This window comes from Bombus affinis, unplaced genomic scaffold (genome assembly GCF_024516045.1).
Source record: "Bombus affinis isolate iyBomAffi1 unplaced genomic scaffold, iyBomAffi1.2 ctg00000070.1, whole genome shotgun sequence".
NCBI lineage: Eukaryota > Metazoa > Arthropoda > Insecta > Hymenoptera > Apidae > Bombus > Bombus affinis.
In genome coordinates this window covers 1,646,743-1,669,055 of record NW_026108823.1, presented here as the reverse complement: position 1 = coordinate 1,669,055, position 22,313 = coordinate 1,646,743, and the positions used below count along the sequence as shown (strand labels likewise).

The following is a 22,313-nucleotide window of genomic DNA, read 5'->3' as shown; positions in this document are numbered from 1 at the left end:
AATAGTATAAATCTTTTAGCAATATGAAATTCGCAATATTTATTCAAATATTTATATTTATAGTACGCCATTAACAAAGAAGATATGTTTGCGTGCGTTATCGATTTTACGCTTTTGCCATGCAAACATGGAAATTGCGATTCAAAATTGAATTTGCACTGGAAACGGTTGACGTTACGACATCAATAACATATTTCAAAAACACTGATGATATCATACGGAATCAGAGAGATTCTATGAGAAGTTAAACGCATAATCATCCTATTGTAAATAACAGGAACAGAAAGTACACAAGGAATAATACAGAATCATCCTATCATCCTATCCTATTATACAAGATTGCTTTGATTCGAGCTCAAACATAGGGAAATCTGAAAGAATTTTTCGCAGAATTTCCTTCCCCTTTGAATTGGCTTTTATACAAAACGACATTAACTTTTCAGGGAAATACCTATAGAGTGTGACGATCTATGATTTTAAATAGAGGGGTATATCTGAAAAGAGGTGGATGTAAAACGTAGCATATAAAACGTAGATCAAATCTTTATTCAAGGATTTTTTCTCTTCGCAGAGAATCAGGTTTTCAAGAACGATCGAATATGTATGCACTTGATTTACATGTGAAGTTGTCATTAAAAATATTGTTGCGTTTAAAAAGATAAATATTGATTTAAATTTAATGAAATTGTTAGTCCAATTGTTTTAAGCTTAAAGATATGTAGGTGTCACATTTATATATTGAAAACCTGGGAGCGGCATTAATTAACAAACCTAGACACGCGCACACGTACTTTAAAACCATGCTTGAAAATCGATATTCCCTGAAACAATGCATCGTTCTGCGCTTCCAATTTATTTTCGCACGAAGAATCAGTCCATTCATCGTTGCCGTCACCATCGCTACTGTAATCTATATTACTCGAATAAATTCTATATCTTGATTGGAAAATCGCATATTTTAACGAACTTTCTGTGTTTTTTTTTATGATTTTAATTGGCAATTTCCGAAATTGAACTATAGCTTGAGAATAAACCGATAATATTTGAGGGTATATATACATACATCATGTTTTTGATGGGTTTTGTAGTAAAATAATTGTAGAAAAAGCAAACTTTTTAAGAACAAATTACCATATTCGAGTAATAAATTATAGAAAATTACCAATGTAATTTAAAACTTAAAAAGAAGAATCTATTACATGTAATAAAGAGAAGGACTTGTTCACGAACGGTAATTCAACAAATACAGTCGTTGCAGAAACATAGTTTTACAAGGGAGAAGAATCTCTCTAGGAACTCGACGATGTCACGTCAAGCGAAAATTCAATAAAGTGATTACTAACCGTATTACCAGCGGCAATCGTGTTGCGGCAATTCGTAAATAAGTTAGTCGTCTATTTGGAGAAACGTCGCTGGCAATATCGTCACATTTTAATTACGTCAGCGCTATCAATTGGTCTTGGAAGAAAGTTTTCCATTATGTACTTTTGCCCACGGCGTCGTTCCAACAAATGAATCCGAGTTTTGAATCGCTTTCTCTTATATCACGAATTTGTAACGGTGTTTCTTCAAACTATAAACGATTGTAATGAATGTCTTTGCGTACAAAGACCGATACCTGGTTTGACTAGAAGCTTTAGCTAATTAGTGCCCCAGTTAATTTGGATGTTCACTACCACGCCACTTCCCCCCCCCCCAAAGTGGCTTGGTGTCCTCCACGTAAGAAAAAAGAAAAAGGAAAAAAAGAAAAAGAGAAAGGAAAAAAAAAGAAAAAGGGAAAAAAAAGAAAAAAAGAAAGGAAAAAAAAGAAAAAGAAAAAGGGAAAGAAAAGAAAAAAAGAAAGGAAAAAAAAGAAATAGAAAAAGGGAAAAAAAGAAAAAGAGAAAGAAAAAGAAAAAGAAAAAAAAGTTAATTTGGATGTTATAAAATGTAATATAACCAAGAACTTATCTTCTGCTTGGTAGTCGCATAAGAGAAGACCGAGCCATTGAATCGCTCAAATAGATTAGCTGATTCGCTTAACGTATTTTTACTTCCGATGACGTAAACAAGAGCAGAAAGTACACAAGTAATAATACAGAAATGTCAAATGTACAGAGGAATAGATTTCGTTAAATCATTAGAACGTAACATCTCCTTATAATTCTATTTGTGTATAGCAAAATAGCTTGTGTGCTTTCATGAAATATAATTGATATTTAGAAGCTCTCATGTAGGTAGATATATAACTCGTGTTAATTAGTAATTTAACAATACATCATAACAACATATCATTTTCGTTTCTTCGTTTATCTCGTTATGCGCGTAAACGAATGTGTAAATAAAGACATATAATCAACGATAACATGTAGTGGCAAGCATGATAATTATCGACAAAGGAGAATATTGGTGAAATGATTGTGGGTGATTTCACTCGGTGTATCGGTAAATAAACTTTGATAGACATTGCCGGTGGATTCGCTGTCGGTGAAATCGTGTCGATGAAATAATTGTCAGTGATTTAAAGATAACCCAATTTATTGATCTCCCCTTCATAGAGTTGTACGTCTCTCTATAATACATACTCTACCTGGAAGGGCTGAAACATTTAGCTTAGTCACACTAAACTGGATTGGACTGCAAGTAAGAAGATTGAAATGCAAAATTCACGTGTGAGCGCAACGGTTTAGATGGAAAGTTCGATAAGGCGATTATGTATATTAACCCGAAAGAAAGCTCATGGCTTTGCAACGCGTTACACGCAACACGGAATTTCCCTCGCTGAAATAATCCTATTACAACGATACGATTTTCCTTAACAGATCTCGCAATGTAATTCTCCCTCTACAACTTTTTATTAGGTTTGAAACACGAGAGTTTCGAAGCTCTGCAAAGTCTCGCGAATCTAGATGTCGAGTTTCAACGTATTTTCGCTTCTTATTTTATAGCTGTTAATAGTTATTATCTCACTCTGCACGTACATCAAACGAGTACTTATGTAAATCCAAAGGAAACGGAAACAACCGAGAATAATTGAGGATAATTCGAATACGTACCGATTAGTAAAGTGTTTGGCAAAGAAAAAAAAAAGGAAAATTGTATCGGAGAAATAGGGGAAAAACGGTGGCGTACATCAAGCAATCTTTATGGCTGTAATACATTTATTATTCATTTATGTTCATTTTCTATCGCGTCACAGACCTTGAAATAACTGGCAGAACGAGCATATAAATCTTGTATCGCTCGACCTGACTTCTCCCGATGGAAAAATATTCACCAGCTTGGGATCGTGCATCGCTAATTACTCCGTTCTACTTTTCGAACGCGTTTCCATCCATACAGAAAAGCAAGAAGGCAAACTCTATCGCACAGTCATGAAGAGATGCAAAAGCAAGAAACCAACCAACGACATGCCGATCGACATGGTGAAAGCATGGTGCAAGTCCTATAGAGGCTATTCACCATGGGACACGGATCCTCCCATTATGAGGGCCGCGAAGAGGCAGAGACCGAAGAAGAAGAAGACATCAGCTTCAGCGTCGTCATCGGCGAAGGCGATGTCGACGATGGCGCCGGAAGAATGAACACCAAGATGGCTGCAGGAGTCGATGGAAGACTCCTGGACTGCTGGAAGCAGGAGCTGGAAGCAAGCTGGAAACAGACTGCTGGAAGACGGCCAGAGTAATACTGCTAAGGTAGCCGGGAAAGGATCCCAGTCTCCCTAACGCGTATCGGCCGATAAGCATACTCCCAGCCATGAGCAAGATCTGGGAAAAATGCTTTAAGAAGATCATCGAGAGATGCATCGGAACGGACCCGTTCCATCGGAGGCAGTATGGGTTCAGAAAGAAGAATTAGCTTAGCGAATACCGATAAGAACAGGAAGAAGCAGAAACGGGCACAACGAACGGCCCTGTGCATAACAACGACGGCATACTGTACCGTCTCCCACGCGACACTTTGCGTGTTGACCGGGAATCTCCCGATCTACATATAGATAAAGATGCTCGGAGAGACTTACGAGTGGAACAAGATCCATAAGACCAGGATCGGCGCGGATGACGGCAACGAGCTGAAGGAGGAACTGGAGGCGCAAGGAAATTAATACCGAGTGCCCTGCTATTTACCAAAAAGAAGATGGACATCGATCATCACACCATGCAGCTGTTAACCGGGCATGGGAGTGTGGCGGCACTCGACACTAACTAGTGTCGGACGACGGCAGCGACATCTACAGCTCCCAGTGACAATTACAGAGGACCAGGCCCAACTACTACAACTATCACGCACGTCCAATAAATATATCACGCACACACGGCCACCTCTACATTGGTGACCCCGACGTGATCGACAGCAAAACTGAGGTCTGACCGTGATAGCATTACTGAGAACTTCCATCATCGCGAATCTAGACCTGTGGCAAGCTGGACCCTACCGCTACGACGAACACGGAACGGCCCTTCCTTCAACAAAAACTCGACCCCTCACCGCCGACTCACGCATGCAGGTGACTGGGTACGAAACGATGACCGACCAAGCCAGGAGTGATGTGGCCGTCGCAAAAGTTCATGGGCATTACCACTAGCACGTCATACTAAAAAATGGAACAGAGGCCTACGACCGTACGCGGAACGCCCGCACCGTACTGACAGGTATCCACCGCCACATTGAAGACTTCGAGCAACATCCGCACGAATTGGACAACAATTGGACAATTGGACGGTTTATTACACTAAGATTCTAACGCTATCACTGGTAAGGGGTACTGTGGCGGCACTCGACAAGCCAAATACCACCACTCGGCACTAACTAGTGTCGGACGACGGCAGCGACATCTACAGCCCCCAGTGACAATTACAGCGGACCAGGCCCAACTACTACAACTATCACGCACGTCCAATAAATATATAACGAACACACGGCCACCTCTACAGGAGTTTTGGGGTCTATAGGAAGAGGATTGGCAAGAGCAGCGACAGCAACTGTCTCGACTGTGAAGACCCTAACGACGATGCAGAGCACGCCCTCTTCACGTGCCCGAAGTGAACGTACAGAAGGATTGAGCTGGAGAACGCTCTTGGCGAGAACATAGACGTGGACAATCTGATCGCCACGGTGACCGCCAAGAACGAGAGCTGAGATAAATTCAGGTAATTTCGCAAGACCGTCATGCCTCACAGGAGGGTGACAGCGAAGGCCTTGAAGGAAGCAAGGAGGAGAACGAGAGCAACAACAACTACGCGGAGCAGTGAAGGCAGAGATACAAGACAACAAAGAACCACAGAAGGAGATCAGCCCAGTATTCTGAACTAGCTGAGAAGATGACGAGAGCAATACAGAATATACAGAATAACTGCCTGAAGAAGAAGATACAACGGGGCATGAAAGGACAACCCTGATGACTGCCGACAGGTTTTACCGAGGTTGTCTGTCCTCGAAGCAAAGGAAAAAGGAGGAGGGGTTTTTAGTGGGTATGGCAACAACATCCGCCCGAGTCCCACATAACCCAGTGATGCGGATCACTGGGTATGCGTAACAGCATTTTCCCCTCCTCACGCAAAAAAAAAAAAAAAAAAAAAAAAAAATAAACTATCACACTCTATCAATTTTAAGTTGATAATTTCGTTATTATATAATTTTTCTTAGTCTAAACTGAATCCAGGAAGAAGAACTTTCATCCAATTACATACTTCATTAATTCATGAATTATATTCGTTACCGTACGTACAAAAAGAAAGTTGACTGATATAAAAATTCAAAGGATAGAATTTCTAAGCTCGCGATTGGAAACAGATTCAGTTCAATGGTTTAATTTGCCATTTAATTGAATTCTCTGGCAATTTCAGCGAACTGTGGGCTTTAAAAGTGTCCCGCATTCAAACGCAAGACTTCTCCTCCACCTTTCCCTTTCTTTCAATTCCAACCTCAAGTAATTGACCAATTAATTCGACGATATATTTACATGCTTGCAAGGGATTCAAACAACTTCGTTGCGTTAAATTCGCAATTATAACCAACAGGAATGTCTCAATCAATGTGCAGCTCGAAACAAATAAAAGATAATTAACTTTTCAATATAACGATTGATATGTTTGATGAAGAAAAATCTATGAATTTTTAAAAACGTCTCCTAGTACATTTAGCATTTTTATAATAAAAACTTAGAACATACACGCACACATATACTATTCCATGAAATGATTTGCACAGCAATGAGTCTAATCCTATCATATTATAAAGGGATGAACGAACTTTTCCTAATAAATATAACTTTATACAAAATCTTGTTTAAAAAAATTAGTTTTTTATTCTCATTAAATTAATTTAATATCAGAATATATAATTTTAGTCGTTATCAAAATTTTATGTCAAATGCGTTCATAGATACATATATAAATAAATGTATCCTATGTATCCTATGTATTTATTGCAACTGAAATCTTAACTTAAATATTTATTAACAATATTCTGACGAATATGCAATGAAAGATAAAAACAACTTTATTTTTCTTATAGAATGTCTCATGCTTCTTACTCATTTTATGTTTCTCGTTGTCAGTGCGTAACTACTTATCAGCCGCAGGAATGCTAAGTTTTACTACTGAGAAACGAAGAGACATATAGATGCAAATATACGCTATCTCGCGTGAAAAAACATCAGATACATTAACCAGAAGGAATATCCGATACATATAAAATTCATAGCGTAGTTATTTATACATACGGAATATTTATTTCTGTATGAAATATTCTTTCTTCTGAATTCTTATTATAAATGTATGTCCATTTCCTACCTTAAAATGTCTCTCCTTTGAAAAACTCCATTTAAATATAACGATCAACAAAATATTACCAATAAAAATATTAAAACGAGATGCTGAAAGAACCTTTTAATGAAGTACAAATGATTATTTCAACTTTAATTCTGTTAAATTTGAATTGAATCATTTATAAACCGAACAAGTGTATAAAATTTTATTGCGTAAAAATCGTGAAGCTGAAAATTAGGAACGAATAACGAATGGGTAACCTAGTTTCATTAAAAGGTACGTGTACGCCGATCCGCGTAACAACTTCGACACTCCAATTATTATAAAGCATGTATCCTTCAGAGATTTTTTGCGCGAACGCAAGATACCTTTTACACGTGCAACTGAATAAGTGGAACGTGATTTTCAATATTTCTTCTTGTAGAACTTGTAACAACGTAACTGTTTCACGAATATTTTCCCTGACAGTTTTACAACGATGCGTAGAAATCTCCTTTTCTAATTAATAATTTCAGCATTTCTCTGAACAGTTTCGTTGCGATTAAAAAATATACAAAGCTTACGACGTGGTTGTTTAAAAATATTTATATGGAACAAGATTTCGAATTTGTCACATCAATCGCGATCTCAGCAGGTGTAAATTAATTCGTTCTAATGAACGAATAAATTAAGCGGCTCGTGACAAAAATTATCCCTGTCCATGTTTGTCTTTCTAAAACTAATTCAAGGCGAGTTAAATGAATCGCTGTGTACCCTATTCGCGCAGCATGTGTTTTAACGACCAGCATGCAAGCGTTAACGGTGTACTTATTAATTAACGGTAACTTATTAATTAATTAAATTCGTGTATATCAAGTTTCCTATCATTTAATACTTTCGTGTAACTACAGAGATTTGATACTATGAAATGAAATATAAAACTTGGTAAAAAAACGCGCTTCGTTAGGAAATGAGGGTGATGATGCAAATATTTTTTGTAGCCATTATATAGAATTTCGATGGTATAATTAATCAGTATCAACTTACCAGCCCCTGACGGGACGAAAGTGACGAAAATAATTTGCAAACAGATGAAGATTGCAAGTATTTTCGAGTCCTTCATGGTTGTAAAAAATCAGGTAATGTTGTCACTGTAGAATATGGGAAAATCAGGCGTTTCAATATCAGTTGTGCGGGCACTGGAGTGCGTAGACCAGATATATCTGCGACAAAAATCGGAATACATTTGTTTTCGCATGATTGGATCAATTTTGTGTAGGACTAAGCTGATTGAACCTAACACGGGATAATTGTCCACCTTACGACCATAACAAGCCCGCTTGATTCCCTGTAAGTGCTTGAAATTGATGCTTGTATTCTTTCCAGATTAACAAGCTTTGCCCCCCCTCCCTCTCTATTTCCTTAGATCGAGTTAGACTGCCACAACATATTATCTTTCTTCTTTTCTTTTCTTTCGATCTTTTAAAGCCTTAAATCGCTGGTTATTACAGTGTATACATTCAATTACCCTGTAAGTCGTAAGTACATGTTTTACGTTATTTTTCATTTTCCAGCTAAATTCCACAAAAACAAGAAATATACTTCCAACGTGTTTTCACATGTCTCTAGCAAAGATCTCAAAAACAAGTTGCGGCGCAATTTAAAACGACAAATAGCACCGTGTGTCTCGTTGTGGCAACGCACGTGTAACGTAAATCACATCAGAGACCAGGACACACACACACACACCGCGGGCAGGATGGTGTCCCGGTTGGCATACTTCGAACCCGATGGACCGATGAGGGAAACACATGGCGACCTTGGCGACAATGTATATTGCCGGAGTACCTGAGGATTCATTTATGGACTAACGGTCCTTCCACCAAATGTTCTAGAAGCGTAGCAACGGTCACGTACGCCTACAGGGTAGTGGGGATAATGAGGGAACAGATGTCACCGAAAGTAAAAAGATTGTAAGAGACTCAGTCTCGTACGGTCACGGCTAGAGCTCAGAAGTGTCTTATAAGTGTATAAACGAAGGAAAAATAAAGTTTTCTTCTTTCTTTTAAATTTCCTTTTATTTTACGTGACACACGCTTCGTCAGCTTTTTAAAAGCGCTCTCTGTCTGCTTTTTTCTTTCTTCACCGCCTATTCGTTTTTTCTTAACGTGTGAAACCGTTTTTACGAGGACGGGAGCACAGAAATGACGTACTGGCAATTCTGTTTCGTGATGACACAAGCAGCCCGGTTTCAGTGAATTAAACCTGGCCCCAAGCTTCCAATTATCTCTCCCTTCCTTTCCTTTATTTTTCCCTTCTATATCGAGTTTGAGGTTTTCTAAATTTCCATTACAATCAACTGTGGCTTTTCTCTATTTTATATGTTAGCCGATGATTCATGGCAAAAGCGTCGGCTGTAAAAATATTTGGAGTTGCAACAGCAACAAGTGTGCTTTCTCAAACAGAAAATATTGGAAGCGTACTCGTTGGCAAAACAGTTCACGGATAGTTCGTCCTCTGCTTGTTATTTGTTTCAATACCGTTAGCAAATAAATTCATGAAACATAGTGTGTTTCAACCGTTCGCAGAGAGACGCGATCGCTAGATAACGCGTCAACGAGAGTCGTAAATTCTCGTTACGATTAAACAATCGATGCCACGAACTGATTGATCCCCTATTTCTATTACGAGAATAGAGGTGGTTAGGTTTGAGTGTATACGAACAACTATACTGGGTTGGTTGATAAAAGTTTAATAAAAATAACGAAACAACAAGTTCAGTCAAAGATCAACAATTATAAACGAAAAAGATAACAGTCAAGGTTTGTTTAGCGGTTTGCTTATAACGAGACCTATCGCACAAGCAACAGCTTGAGACAGACGTTATGTGTTAGATTCGATTCAATGTGTAACGTTCGACGCGTCACAAGGAACTGATCGACTTTAGATGATTTCTTTGTCTCATCTTTAAGACGACCCCCACTATACTTAGGTCACGCCACCGTTCGCGCCTATGATCACGTATGTCTATTCTTGCGTGGAAAACGTAACGGACAAAATTCGACGTTTCGAGAACTCGCTGCTTGGCGATAGCTATGCGCTCGTCGATACATTGTATATGATCCTGGGGTCAGATAAGACGATCCGACTGCGACATTATAGGGCCGCGAGCGACGGTTAGAAAATACAGCCCGTGGTAAGTGTCACGTAAAATAAAAAGCAGGAGGCCCGAACGAAAAGAAAAAATTAAGATAACAAAAAAAACGAGAGAATTTATTTCTGAATTTACACTGACTGCGATTTTGTTCTGAGCTCCAGCCGTGACTTTCCAAGACTGCAGCTCTTACAATTTGACTTTCGGTAACATCTGTTTCTTCTTTGTTTGTCATCCCTTAATATCCCCACTACCCTGTAGGCGTACGTGACCGTTGTCACACTTCTAGGACGTTCGGTGGAAGGACCGTTAGGATACAGATGACTCATTAGGCACTTCGGCGATATACATTGTCGCCAAGGCCGCCACATCTCTATCTCCATCATCGGTCCATCGGATTTGAAGTATGCCGGTCGTGACATAAGCCTCGTGGCGTAACATTGAGGTTATTATTTCTAATGTATTTTTCCAGTGTTCTGCCTCGAGGTGTAAGGTTTCTTGACCCTCATAGCATGTGCTTTGAGTTGTAGTCTCCCGCTCCGATGTACTTGTCCCCTAGGTCCTGGAAGTATTCTTCCCACATTTGTGATGTTATTTTCTGTCGCGGAGGCACTGCTGACAACTGGAAGTAGTTGCTGCTAGTTTGAACTGTAACAGTGGTTCCTTGTAAATATTCTTTGTTAACTTGGCTGTGTAGATAATGTTTGATATCGTTTCTGACTATCACTGCTGTCCCTCCGTGAGCTTTTCCTGAGGGGTGTTTGGTATCATATATGGTGTAGTATGGTATTTTCAAGTAGCTTTTTGTAGTGAAGTGTGTTTCTGAGACAAGTAGTTTGTCTATATTGTTACTGTATATGAATGTTTTAATTTCGAGGACCCGTTGTTGTAGGCCGTTTGAGTTCCAGGCTGCTATTTGTAGAGTGTCCGTTTTTTATTCTTTGCTTAGCACGTTTGTAATTAGTTGTAGCATGACTGTGATTTGTTGGGTTTGCTGTCTGAGTACTGCGTTTTGTTCGCTTATCATTCTGGATTACGATGTTATCTAATTAATTGTTGTCTGTTTGTTTTGATACTTATATTAACCATTATTTATAACATAATATACTAAATACAATTAGTATACACAATTAGTATAAGGATTAGTATAAGAAATTTTAAACAGCTTTTTTCAAAAGAACGAATCATTTACGATCCAGGGGTTTTCTGAAACTTTCGTTTCTCGTGATAAGTACTTTATGATGCAATAAAAAATTTTGTCTGAAAATTATACTCAAGATCAATTTCATGATTCATTTTCTCTAACAGATCTCCATCTTCCACAGCTACAACAAATAATTCTTTGACACTCTATACATTTAACATCGATTATAATTCTGATAATTGAAACACCGAACATCAATGTGTTTATTCACTACGCCAACACAGATAACAATTAACATTGATATATAATATATGTCGGAGATGAAAGAACACCGGAACCCCTCCTTGGATTCGCGGGAATACCGTAACGTTGTAACTTAGATTAAACAAATGCCGCTCCGATTATTCGAGATTTATGATCATGAGCTTGTGCTCGAGGCGACAATCAATCGCCGAACGTAGCCGCGGTCAAAGGGATGAACGTTTTATCTAACAAAGGCACAGAGTAACTCTATACCTCTCCTTAAAAGAAATAGTCGTAGCGACACGTGGCAGTAAATACTTCAATAGTTTCTATCCCGCGGCCCGCCACACGCAGATTTTGTCCTCCGGGTAAGATGATCGCCGGGTGTCGGCATGCCTTTGTGGTGTATGTTTAGCTAACGTGAGGACCCGCTATAGATCTTAAGATTTAGTCAAGCGAAGTCCTTCAAATAGACTTTGTTGCAACTACGGGAAGATAGGAGAAACCTATCTTCCACGAACGATGCCCCCCGTCAACAACCTCCCCTCAAGGGCGACCAGCATCTCTTTCAAAACGCCGATATGGAGATCGACAAATTAGCAACAGCGCTAATTTCCCTCACCTTTGGAACGAAAGCTTTCGTTGACGAATCCGGGGATCTCATGTCCTTAGACTCACCCATTATAGTTTTCCTCGACGGCATCATCGAGACGGAGATTCTTTCTTTCGTACGATCTCATCGACGAGTGACAGTACCACCTTACAACCAGTGAATACCTCACATCTAGTTAACAAAGAGTTAGACTTGAACTGTGCGAGAACATACGTTTATCATCCCGTGACCGCGGATTCGTTTCGAACCTAAGATCATTATCACTAGTGCTACGAGTGCCTAATCTTGTTGATAAGCCTGTGCTAGTAAACTCTTTATTGTATCACGGCAATGGCTAATTGTAATGAGAATTCATCAAACGCCCCTCTCCATAATCCTGACCCTAATCCGACATATATATTTGACGATATATATCTGAAAGAATAGAAATTTCATTTAATCGACTATATGACCATACTCGGTTAAGTACCAACAACGACTATCTATCAACCTTATCTTACTTCCTCAAAGATATAGAAAGACTTTAAAAATATCAGCCATGTGATTTGGTCCTTTAAAATTTGGAAGTAATATAACGATAAAATACCATCAAAACCTTTAAATTTCCAATATTCAAGAGAAACTTGAAATCTCGTTTATTTACTCAGCAACAAAATCTTATTTACCTTCAGAGAACCTATACAATTTTTGCACAGCTCAATATCTCTCCTTTAAACAAAACATCAAAGTATGTTATTCCTAACTTCAATGGGCTCAACTCAATTTTTTGATCAATTTCTCTCGTCCTATACGCTCGTTTCAAAGCTTATAATACCATCTACACCTTTGTCTTGTGTTCCATCCATGGTTCCTATGCATGCAATTTTATTATTATCGTTCCAAAGGATCTTCGCATTTCTGTTTCGCTCGTGATAGGTATTCACATCTGTTTTACCGTGCTGTTTCATCTTCTGGGAACGATATGGTCGGAAATGATATGATGTTGAATACGCACAGGTCGTTAAACGAGAATTAATTCAAGATAGATTCAAACGGAGTTAATTAAGTGATCCCAATTCCACCGCCTTGGGGGCTGAACGCGTTTTCCTTCCGAACGGTTCGCTCGTGTCGAGTGATGCAAATTTCAGCAAGTGTTTCACCTACGTGTTTACTATTAAATTTATTTATTTGTTTTTTATTTATTTATTTATTTATTTTGGCTTGGTTACCTTCAAAGTATTTTGCGTATTTATTGAGCGATTTTTAAGGTATTATTTCTTATATTATTGGAAACAGTAATAATTTTTAGATTAGCAACAAAAGATACATTTAAATTTTATACAAATTTTAAGGAAATTGGCATAGAGAAATACCAAATTACTGACATTCCTTGTAGTATGTTATTTTAATTTTACGTAATAAAATAAGGTGTTTCAATTTGAATTCATTAAATGCTGTCTTAAATATTCAATTTGAGAATTCTTTGGAGAAAGTCGAAAAAGATTTAGAACTATTCCCTAATCGATAAATAAACGCTTCAAGAATTGAGAACCACTGACTCAGGGGAACTCAGTTAATCGAGTAATACGAATAGTTCCGTGATACTGCAGAAGCCATTTACTACGTTCGCCTAACATGATTTCATCGATAAAAGAGAGATCACTACTTCTTCCCTATACTTGATACGTAAAAATAAAAATCTTAAAAAAAAAAAACTCGTTGCCGAACATTTATTTTCGTTCTTTCTGATAAAAAAAAGACCATTTTTGTAGTCAGAAACTTAACCGTGCAGCTTTCTCAACACACCGAAATTCGAACATTTATTACACACTTCTTATTCGGAGACAATAGAGGAAAAAGATTATAAGATTCTATGGAAAGATTATGTTAGAAGAAAGCTGTCAGTACCTAATAGGGTGGTCCTTCTATAGTACACACGTATACCTATAATAGCACAATAATAGATTACAACGACTACAACATTTATACGTATTTATCCCACAGTTTTTAATAAACTATGAGTTCCATTTAGTTACATTTAACAATCTAACAATATAGTCCCCCCATATCTAATTTATTCCTTAACTCATAAAATATGAGCTTTAGCATATAAACAAAGCATAGTATAGTGAATGTTACAACTAAAAGAAGATAAAAGAACATACTTTTTGCTTCAAATAATTAAGATAAAATTTAGATACGGGGCTTTCAGCTTATGAAAGTCGAAGAGAAGATATATATTCCATTTGGTCATATTCTATTTAAATTCGTAACTACTCGTTCCATTTACGTTATTAATAAAACATTTTTATCGACAAGCTACCTAACAGAAAGACCTTTTTGTCACTCTAAATTGCCTCAAAAGAAAATCCCTTGTCAAACATACCATGTTTCTCGTACGAAAATCCAAAAAGGATTTTCCAAAAAGATATATTCAGTGAACCATGGTTCGTGACTGGTGAGCTTGAAAAGAGATGAAGCGTTGAAGCGTCAAAGTTGATATTCCACCAAGCTCTCGACCCTTCTATCTCAATAATCCTGATCAAAATTCGAATGAACTACCCAACGAAACGATCACCGTTTTCTATAGAATCTCTTTAAGCATTCTTCATTAAGGAATCGTCAGATTTTACCCCATTACGTTCTTCCATCACAATCTTCGTAATGATGAATAAAAAAATAAAAGCTTTTAAAACCCGACAGCGCTGTCATTTTCTAAAAACGTCGACTTTATACTCCTGATGACCACGAGCACATCCGACTACCAAATATAAAATGCATTGTGAGTGTGTCATCAGCATAATTTTCGTGAAAAGAGCAATTTTTCTTGATAACTATAATTTGTAACATAGATTAAAATCGCTGATTTGATCCCTCTGATATTGTTGTCTTATGAGAGTTTCGCCTGGTCTTAATTGGTTCTGTTGATTCTTATCGTTGTGAAAAGTCGATTCGCTATATATCTTTTGTATAGAGAACTATTATGTGATGTAAGAGTGTAATGTTGTAATATTTGTGATCCTTACTTTATTAATTTTGTCACTGAGCCGTTCTTTGGTTCGTTGAGCAGTTCATGTTCCCTACTTGTTTCGCTTGGTACTTTCATAATTTTCGTAATTACAATAAAAGGTTTAATTTGTAATAAGTTAAAGATTTGGTCCCTTGCTTTATGATGTACGAGAACCTTTGAACTAACAACTTTGAAGTGACAATTGAACGAGAACTGACAAGCTTTCATTTCAATCTATATTTAAGATATTTAATATTTAATCGGTTTTCGTGACACCGAATAAATAATAAATAATAAATTTGAAGGGAAAAAAACAAGAGATTAAGAAAAAATTCTGAAAGAGACACAAATCAGTAGTATTATTTTATATTACTTTGCGAATTACTTTTCAAGCATAAAAATAGTTTGACGGTCACTTGTAGTTCCTTCCTTGCCATTTCATTTATTAAATTCGTTTAATTTCGTAAACAAAATAGCCAATCGTGGCGAATTTGGTGTTTAAAATAGAATTTTGTCATACAGGCTGGTTGGTAATTGATAGTACAAGCGGAAAATTGGTGATTCTACTCGATAAAAGAAGTCGAAAATATAGAATAAACATTTTTCGTCTGAGACTTTATTTTCGAGAAAATCGACTTTGAATTTTTGATCGGTATGCGTGCAACGCGTGCAACATATTGGAACGGTTTATCAACATAACGTCAATCGAAACACAATCTACAATAAAATCCGTTATAACGAAACGTGATAAAGTGCACGCGTACCGAGCAAAAATTCAAAGTCGATTTTCTCGAAAACAAAGCCTCAAATGAAAAATTTGTATATTTTCGACTTCTTTTTTTTACCAGTTACCAACCACCCTGTATATCCAACAGCTCACTTTTTCTTTGTAAATATTATTAATAATTTTATCAATTTTTTATATTTCCGTCCTTCATACAAGTGACAATGAATCATAAAATTTTCATAGAAATCACAAAGATTAGGGGATAAGTATACCACTATATTTTCATATATGTATATGTATGTATATTCCCAAATTACATGATAGAATATGAATAATATTGAACAAAATATAATCAAGTATACAGTACCATGGAAATACAACAGATTACAATTTTCTACCTGTCACCGATTCATCGTCATCTCCTTTCATTCTTTTGACATATATAAAAACAAATTAACCCGTCTGAAATAATCATACCTCGCTCTTTGAATACAAAAATCTATTCAAATGAAATAAAGGGGAAGAAAATAAGAATAAATATAATTACTCAGGTATAATCTTCTCGAGGTATAATTATTCAGTTACAAATGATTCTTCGTTAACACACTACATTGTACACTACTTCTTTTCCCGGTGGCTGAAGCTAATCGTCGACGTTTATAAGGTACGAATTTTGTCAATGGCGCCATCGGAATCTTTATTGAGAAATTAAAATATTACAATTGCCATCACTAAGCTCAGCGTCCACAATACACTATGTTTTTCAAGTTTAGATGAACCATCGACGATAACCACATCAGATCCGGACCAATACTCAGTGCCAACCTCATCCAGGCATTCGAACTCGCAACATCGGCGTCCAACGCGGAATCTCTTGCAGCTCTGTAATAAGAAGAAATCGATTAATTGTACGGATCAAGCGTCACTAGACTACTCGAAAATCCAGGTCATTCAAAGAATAAAAGAAGATAGAATTGCTCCAATTCCACCATTGCTTTAGCAAAACTAGTATTTGAGAACCATTGGTCAAATATATTATAACACTAAACGTACATTTCGGGAACAATAATTTGTGCTACGAAACAGAATACGATAAAGTTCAAAGGTTACATAGATTTTCAAAATTTTATAAATTCAGGTGTATGACAGTATCAGTCAGCTCTTTTTCTGTCCCCAAGCGCCAAAATTCATTCCGACTACCATTTTACGTATTTTACAGAAGTAAGCCTTCATTCATCTCCCATTCCATCCACCAACATGCTCTCGACGTATTATCTTCTAAGTAAAATATTGATGTTGAGCCAGACATCCAACTGAATAATCTTTTCGGTGTTACTATAAGGTATTTAAAACCAGGGTTTGTGCTTATACGTTAGATGTAATACTTGGCATGAAACCTGCTTATATTGATATTAAATTTATGCATAGTAGGATGTTGGACCATTGTCAAAATGACATTACAATACACACAGTTTCACCGTGGAAAAGTGGATCTTTCTAGCATGTCTACGCAAATGAAGGTTGGAGGGGGAGGGGGAGGGGGAACTGTACATGCGCCAAACACCGTTACGTTCGTAATTTTTCACACAAATTTACAACTGTAGGGAAAAAATTATCTCTGATGTTTCAGATGTTAGAAATTGACAATATCGCATAACGGAATGCTGTGTTCTAGATATTCTATTTTTGTTACGAAAGTGGTACAAACGAAGTCCACTTAAGAATAGTACAACAAAATCGGTTGAGGTTAGGTTATCATGCAGATATCGCGGCTTTTGCTTTGGAAAGCACGCAACTGCCAGTCTCGTCGTCCCTTGTAAACGAGAGAAAGATATTGTAATTGGTCGGGATTAACATAAAACTCGTCGCATGCGATCAGATGGCCTGAATGTTTAATAAACGAGAGTAGAGTGCGTGCTACGTGGTTCTAGCAGTTTAGGCGGAAACTAATTATTGTAATATATTGTAGTATCGTGGGCAAAAGGCCCAAGGTATCGGCCGAACCGTATACAAAGTGGCGAGAGCCGTGGCGCCGTCGAGTACATCAATGTGTCGTCGGTCCTTTCAAGTGGACAGTTTTGTGGAAAGAGCCTGCGTGACCCTGGCCACGGGGTTTCGGGACATGTGTTCGATGGGACGAGAAAAGACAAAGAGACGCCAAGGGTAGAGTTAGTTGAGACGCCAGCGAGAACGAATGCAAAAGGCGTGCAGTATGAGTTGAGAAGCGAGAGCGTGCGAGTGCAGATGCCGAAGACGAGAGTTGTAGAGTTGCTAGCGTTGTAGAGAAATCGAGTTGTTAGTTATAGAGTTGCGAGAGTGATTTGAACGGAATAAGACTTTTGTGTTTTAGTTCAAGTTGAACATTTATCGTTCTCTGTCCAATTAATCTCTGTTATTTTTATTAATCTTAATAAATAGCATTAGGAGAATTTTACAAATCTAAATCATCCTAATCCTATCCTTTTTCCGATACTACAATTGGGGGCTCGAGCCGGGATTGAAACCAGACAGAGAACGACACGTTTAACGGAACTAATTGTGTTGAAAAAAAAAGAGTTGAAAATGGCAAATTGTGAAGAGGAACAGTTTTCGACTGAAGAGGTTTCGACGCTGGAGGAGCTAAGAAATAAGCTCGCAAGTCTGAATCTGCCGATATCAGGTTCGAAGTCAGTGCTGATGGCCAGGCTGAACCGAGCATATAAGGCTGGTCAATCAACTTCGAAGGAATCGAAGCGCGATGAGGAATCGGTAAATCAGCGAAACCTAAGGAGTGGGCAGAGAGCTGAGCGCGATCAGGATGGAGACGAAGACCTCGAGAAGCTGAGGACGAAGGAGTTGAGAGCGCGCCTCGCTAGCTTGGGGTTAAAGGTCACAGGGAGAAAATCTGAACTACGCGCACGGCTACAGGCGGCCCTGGAAGGAGACAACGTATCGTCGGAAGAAGAAAGCGACAACGAAAGTGACAATGAAGAAGATGAGAGAGACGTGAAGAAACACGAAGGAGGTACGCGAGCGATGTGCTCGGACCGTGATGAACATCGCCAAAAGGCAGGTACCGTTTCGGTGTTAAGCTTTAAAGACGTCGAAGACGCATTAGAATTGTTTAGCGGTGACAAAGGTGAAAACGTGGAGCGATGGTTCGAATCATTCGAAGAAGTCGCGGACACGTGTATGTGGTCCGACGGTCAGAAGGCAGTCTACGCGAGGAAGCTGCTGAGGGGATCGGCGAAAATATTCGCAAGCTTCGAGTGCCATGCCAGGACTTGGCATGAGCTGAAGAAGGGACTAATCAGAGAGTTCTCCAGAAAGTCCAACAGTAGGCAAGTACACCAAAAGCTTAGTGGGACGAGAAAGAAAAGCGACGAGGCGTGCTTGGCCTACATGTATCGCATGCTGGAAATAGCCAGTCATGCCGATATAGAGGAAGAAGTCAAAGTAGAGTACATCATAGACGGGATAATAGACGAAGAAGTCCATAAATCTATGCTGTATGGTGCTGCATCCATCAAGGAGCTAAGGAAGAGGCTAATCGCGTACGAGGAGCAGAAGAGCCGAAGGACGAAGTCGGTTGCGAAGTCGGCCAGAGTTGAGAGAAACAACAGTCCCAGTCAATGTGGAAGTGCGAGAAAGACGCGTTGCTACAACTGCGGTGATGAAGAACATGTGTGTGCAGAGTGCCCGAACAGGTCGAAGGGACCTAAATGTTTCAAGTGTAAAGAGTACGGACACATCGCATCGAAGTGCGACAATCTGAGCGAGTCCATTAAAGAGGTTGGTAGTGTGTTTCGATTGTTACCGACGAAGCGTGGTAAAGACGTGAAGATCGGAAATTTCGAACTGAGCGCGCTGATAGACACCGGTAGCGAGTTAACTTTGATGCGGTATAATCAGTATGTAAAAATCGGAGCGCCTAAGTTAAGTCAAGACATTATCGAATTTCACAGTATCGGGTCTAAGAGAAATTTTACGCTCGGCAAATTTCCGACAGATATTATTATAGACGGTGAATTGTATCATATAACGATACACGTAGTTCCGAACACTGCGATGCAACACTCGTTGTTGATAGGTACAGACTTCTTGGATACCGTCGAGATAAGCATGAAGAGGGGAGATATCTCCATTCATAGAATAAAAAATGAGAATTCCGATGGGTTTCCAGAGGTCCTTAAAGTGGACATAGAGACAGGAACGCGTGAAGTGGATCTATCTCGTGTTGAGAACGTGCAACATAAGCAGGCAGTTGCAGTTCCCACGAGTGCTTGTCTCAAGGATACCGTCGTAATGAACAAAATTTCGTTAGATGAATCGGTTGCGGCGAACATAACCGCAGTAGCGTCGGGTGGAAACGATACGGACGGTTGCGATCAAGTTTTTGTAGGATGCATCGAGCATCGCGCGAATTGTAGAGTTGTACAAACAAATTCTGTCGCGAATTCTACGAAGCGAAACAAAAGCAAGAATAAGGCGGCTGCAAGAGAATTTGAGGTAGTGCGAAGACGAGCTATCAACGCGACCTCTTGTCGGCGAAGGGCGTTCAACAAGAGACGCAAGAAGGCGACAATCTACAAAACAGGAGATCTGGTGGCGATCGAGAGGACAAAAGGCGGTCCTGGGTTAAAGCTGCATTCAAAGTTCCTTGGGCCGTACCGTGTGGTGAAAGTCCTGCGAAATGACCGCTACGTAGTGCAACGAGAAGGCGAACACGAGGGACCGCGCACGACTTCCACTGCAGCCGACCACATGAAGTGGTGGAACGTTGGTGTTAGTGATGATAGTGAGGACAGTGATGAGCACATCTGAGGGCAGATGTGATTTGTCAGGAATGGCCGAGTGTAGTATCGTGGGCAAAAGGCCCAAGGTATCGGCCGAACCGTATACAAAGTGGCGAGAGCCGTGGCGCCGTCGAGTACATCAATGTGTCGTCGGTCCTTTCAAGTGGACAGTTTTGTGGAAAGAGCCTGCGTGACCCTGGCCACGGGGTTTCGGGACATGTGTTCGATGGGACGAGAAAAGACAAAGAGACGCCAAGGGTAGAGTTAGTTGAGACGCCAGCGAGAACGAATGCAAAAGGCGTGCAGTATGAGTTGAGAAGCGAGAGCGTGCGAGTGCAGATGCCGAAGACGAGAGTTGTAGAGTTGCTAGCGTTGTAGAGAAATCGAGTTGTTAGTTATAGAGTTGCGAGAGTGATTTGAACGGAATAAGACTTTTGTGTTTTAGTTCAAGTTGAACATTTATCGTTCTCTGTCCAATTAATCTCTGTTATTTTTATTAATCTTAATAAATAGCATTAGGAGAATTTTACAAATCTAAATCATCCTAATCCTATCCTTTTTCCGATACTACAATATATATATATATATATATATATGTCGGATTAGGGTCAGGATTATGGAGAGGGGCGTTTGATGAGTTCTCATTACAATTAGCCGTTGCCGTGATACAATAAAGAGTTTACTAGCACAGGCTTATCAACAAGATTAGGCACTCGTAGCACTAGTGATAATGACCTTAGGTTCGAAACGAATCCGCGGTCACGGGATGGTAAACGTATGTTCTCGCACAGTTCAAGTCTAACTCTTTGTTAACTAGATGTGAGGTATTCTCTGGTTGTAAGGTGGCACTGTCATTCGTCGATGAGATCGTACGAAAGAATGACTCTCCGTCTCGACGATGTCGTCGAGGAAAACTATATTGGGTGGGTCTAAGGATATGAGATCCTCGGATTCGTCAAAGAAAACTTTCGTTCCAAAGGAGAGGGAAATTAGCGCTGTTGCTAATTGGTCGATCTCCATATCGGCGTTTTGAAAGAGATGCCGGCCGCCCTTGAGGGGTGGTTGTTGACGGGGGGCATCGTTCGTGGAAGATAGGTTTCTCCTATCTTCCCGTAGTTGCAACAAAGTCTATTTGAAGGACTTCGCTTGACTAAATCTTAAGATCTATAGCGGGTCCTCACGTTAACTAAACATACGCCACAAAGGCATGCCGACACCCGGCGATCATCTTACCCGGAGGACAAAATCTGCGTGTGGCGGGCCGCGGGATAGAAACTATTGAAGTATTTACTGCCACGTATCGCTACGACTATTTCTTTTAAGGAGAGGTATAGAGTTACTCTGTGCCTTTGTTAGATAAAACGTTCATCCCTTTGACCGCGGCTACGTTCGGCGACTGATTGTCGCCTCGAGCCCAAGCTCATGATCATAAATCTCGAACAATCGGAGCGGCATTTGTTTGATCCAAGTTACAGAGTTGCGGTATTCCCGCGAATCCAAGGAGGAGCTCCGGCGTTCTTTCATCTCCGACATATATATATATATATATAGAAGATTGCTTAGAATTTGGAGCTTAATAACATATCTCAAAATCATTGACATTAAAGAAGGTGAACCTTACTTACGAAATTTCCTTCCGTCAAATGATACATAAAAATTGAAAAAAATAATATACATAGTTTTGACTTTCTTCCGCATTATAATTTGAATCACTCGATTTATTCGACTAAAGATAATCAAGCAATAACCTCACTTTACACGTATTCTCATCACGTGAAATAGATCACGTCAGGGATTTTCAAAAGTCGATGGAATATTAATAGCGATTAATTATTTATGGATGTATTCTGCACGGTTAAAGCAATCGCCTAGTGAATTATCGAGTTCCAGGAATATGAGCGGTAAACAGGATTGCAGCTATAAATGACTCTCTAACGTGT

General features: G+C 39.0%; 3 protein-coding genes across 10 annotated transcripts in view; 1 reads left to right on the top strand and 2 right to left on the bottom strand.

Moving 5' to 3' along the window:
- Positions 1-22,313, bottom strand: part of LOC126927057 (uncharacterized) — a 242,472-nt gene that overhangs the window by 91,034 nt on the left and 129,125 nt on the right. The window lies entirely within an intron of this gene.
- Positions 1-22,313, top strand: part of LOC126927043 (G-patch domain and KOW motifs-containing protein-like) — a 146,181-nt gene that overhangs the window by 70,774 nt on the left and 53,094 nt on the right. The gene's annotated exons all lie outside the window — the stretch shown is intronic.
- The window catches only part of LOC126927052 (integral membrane protein DGCR2/IDD-like), a 392,464-nt gene continuing 386,192 nt past the window's right edge, over positions 16,042-22,313 (bottom strand). Inside the window, exon 3 of the mRNA XM_050743391.1 lies at positions 16,042-16,480. Within this exon, the coding sequence (XP_050599348.1) occupies positions 16,307-16,480 (174 nt within the window). The 3' untranslated portion in view covers positions 16,042-16,306. The remainder of the gene's footprint in view (positions 16,481-22,313) is intronic.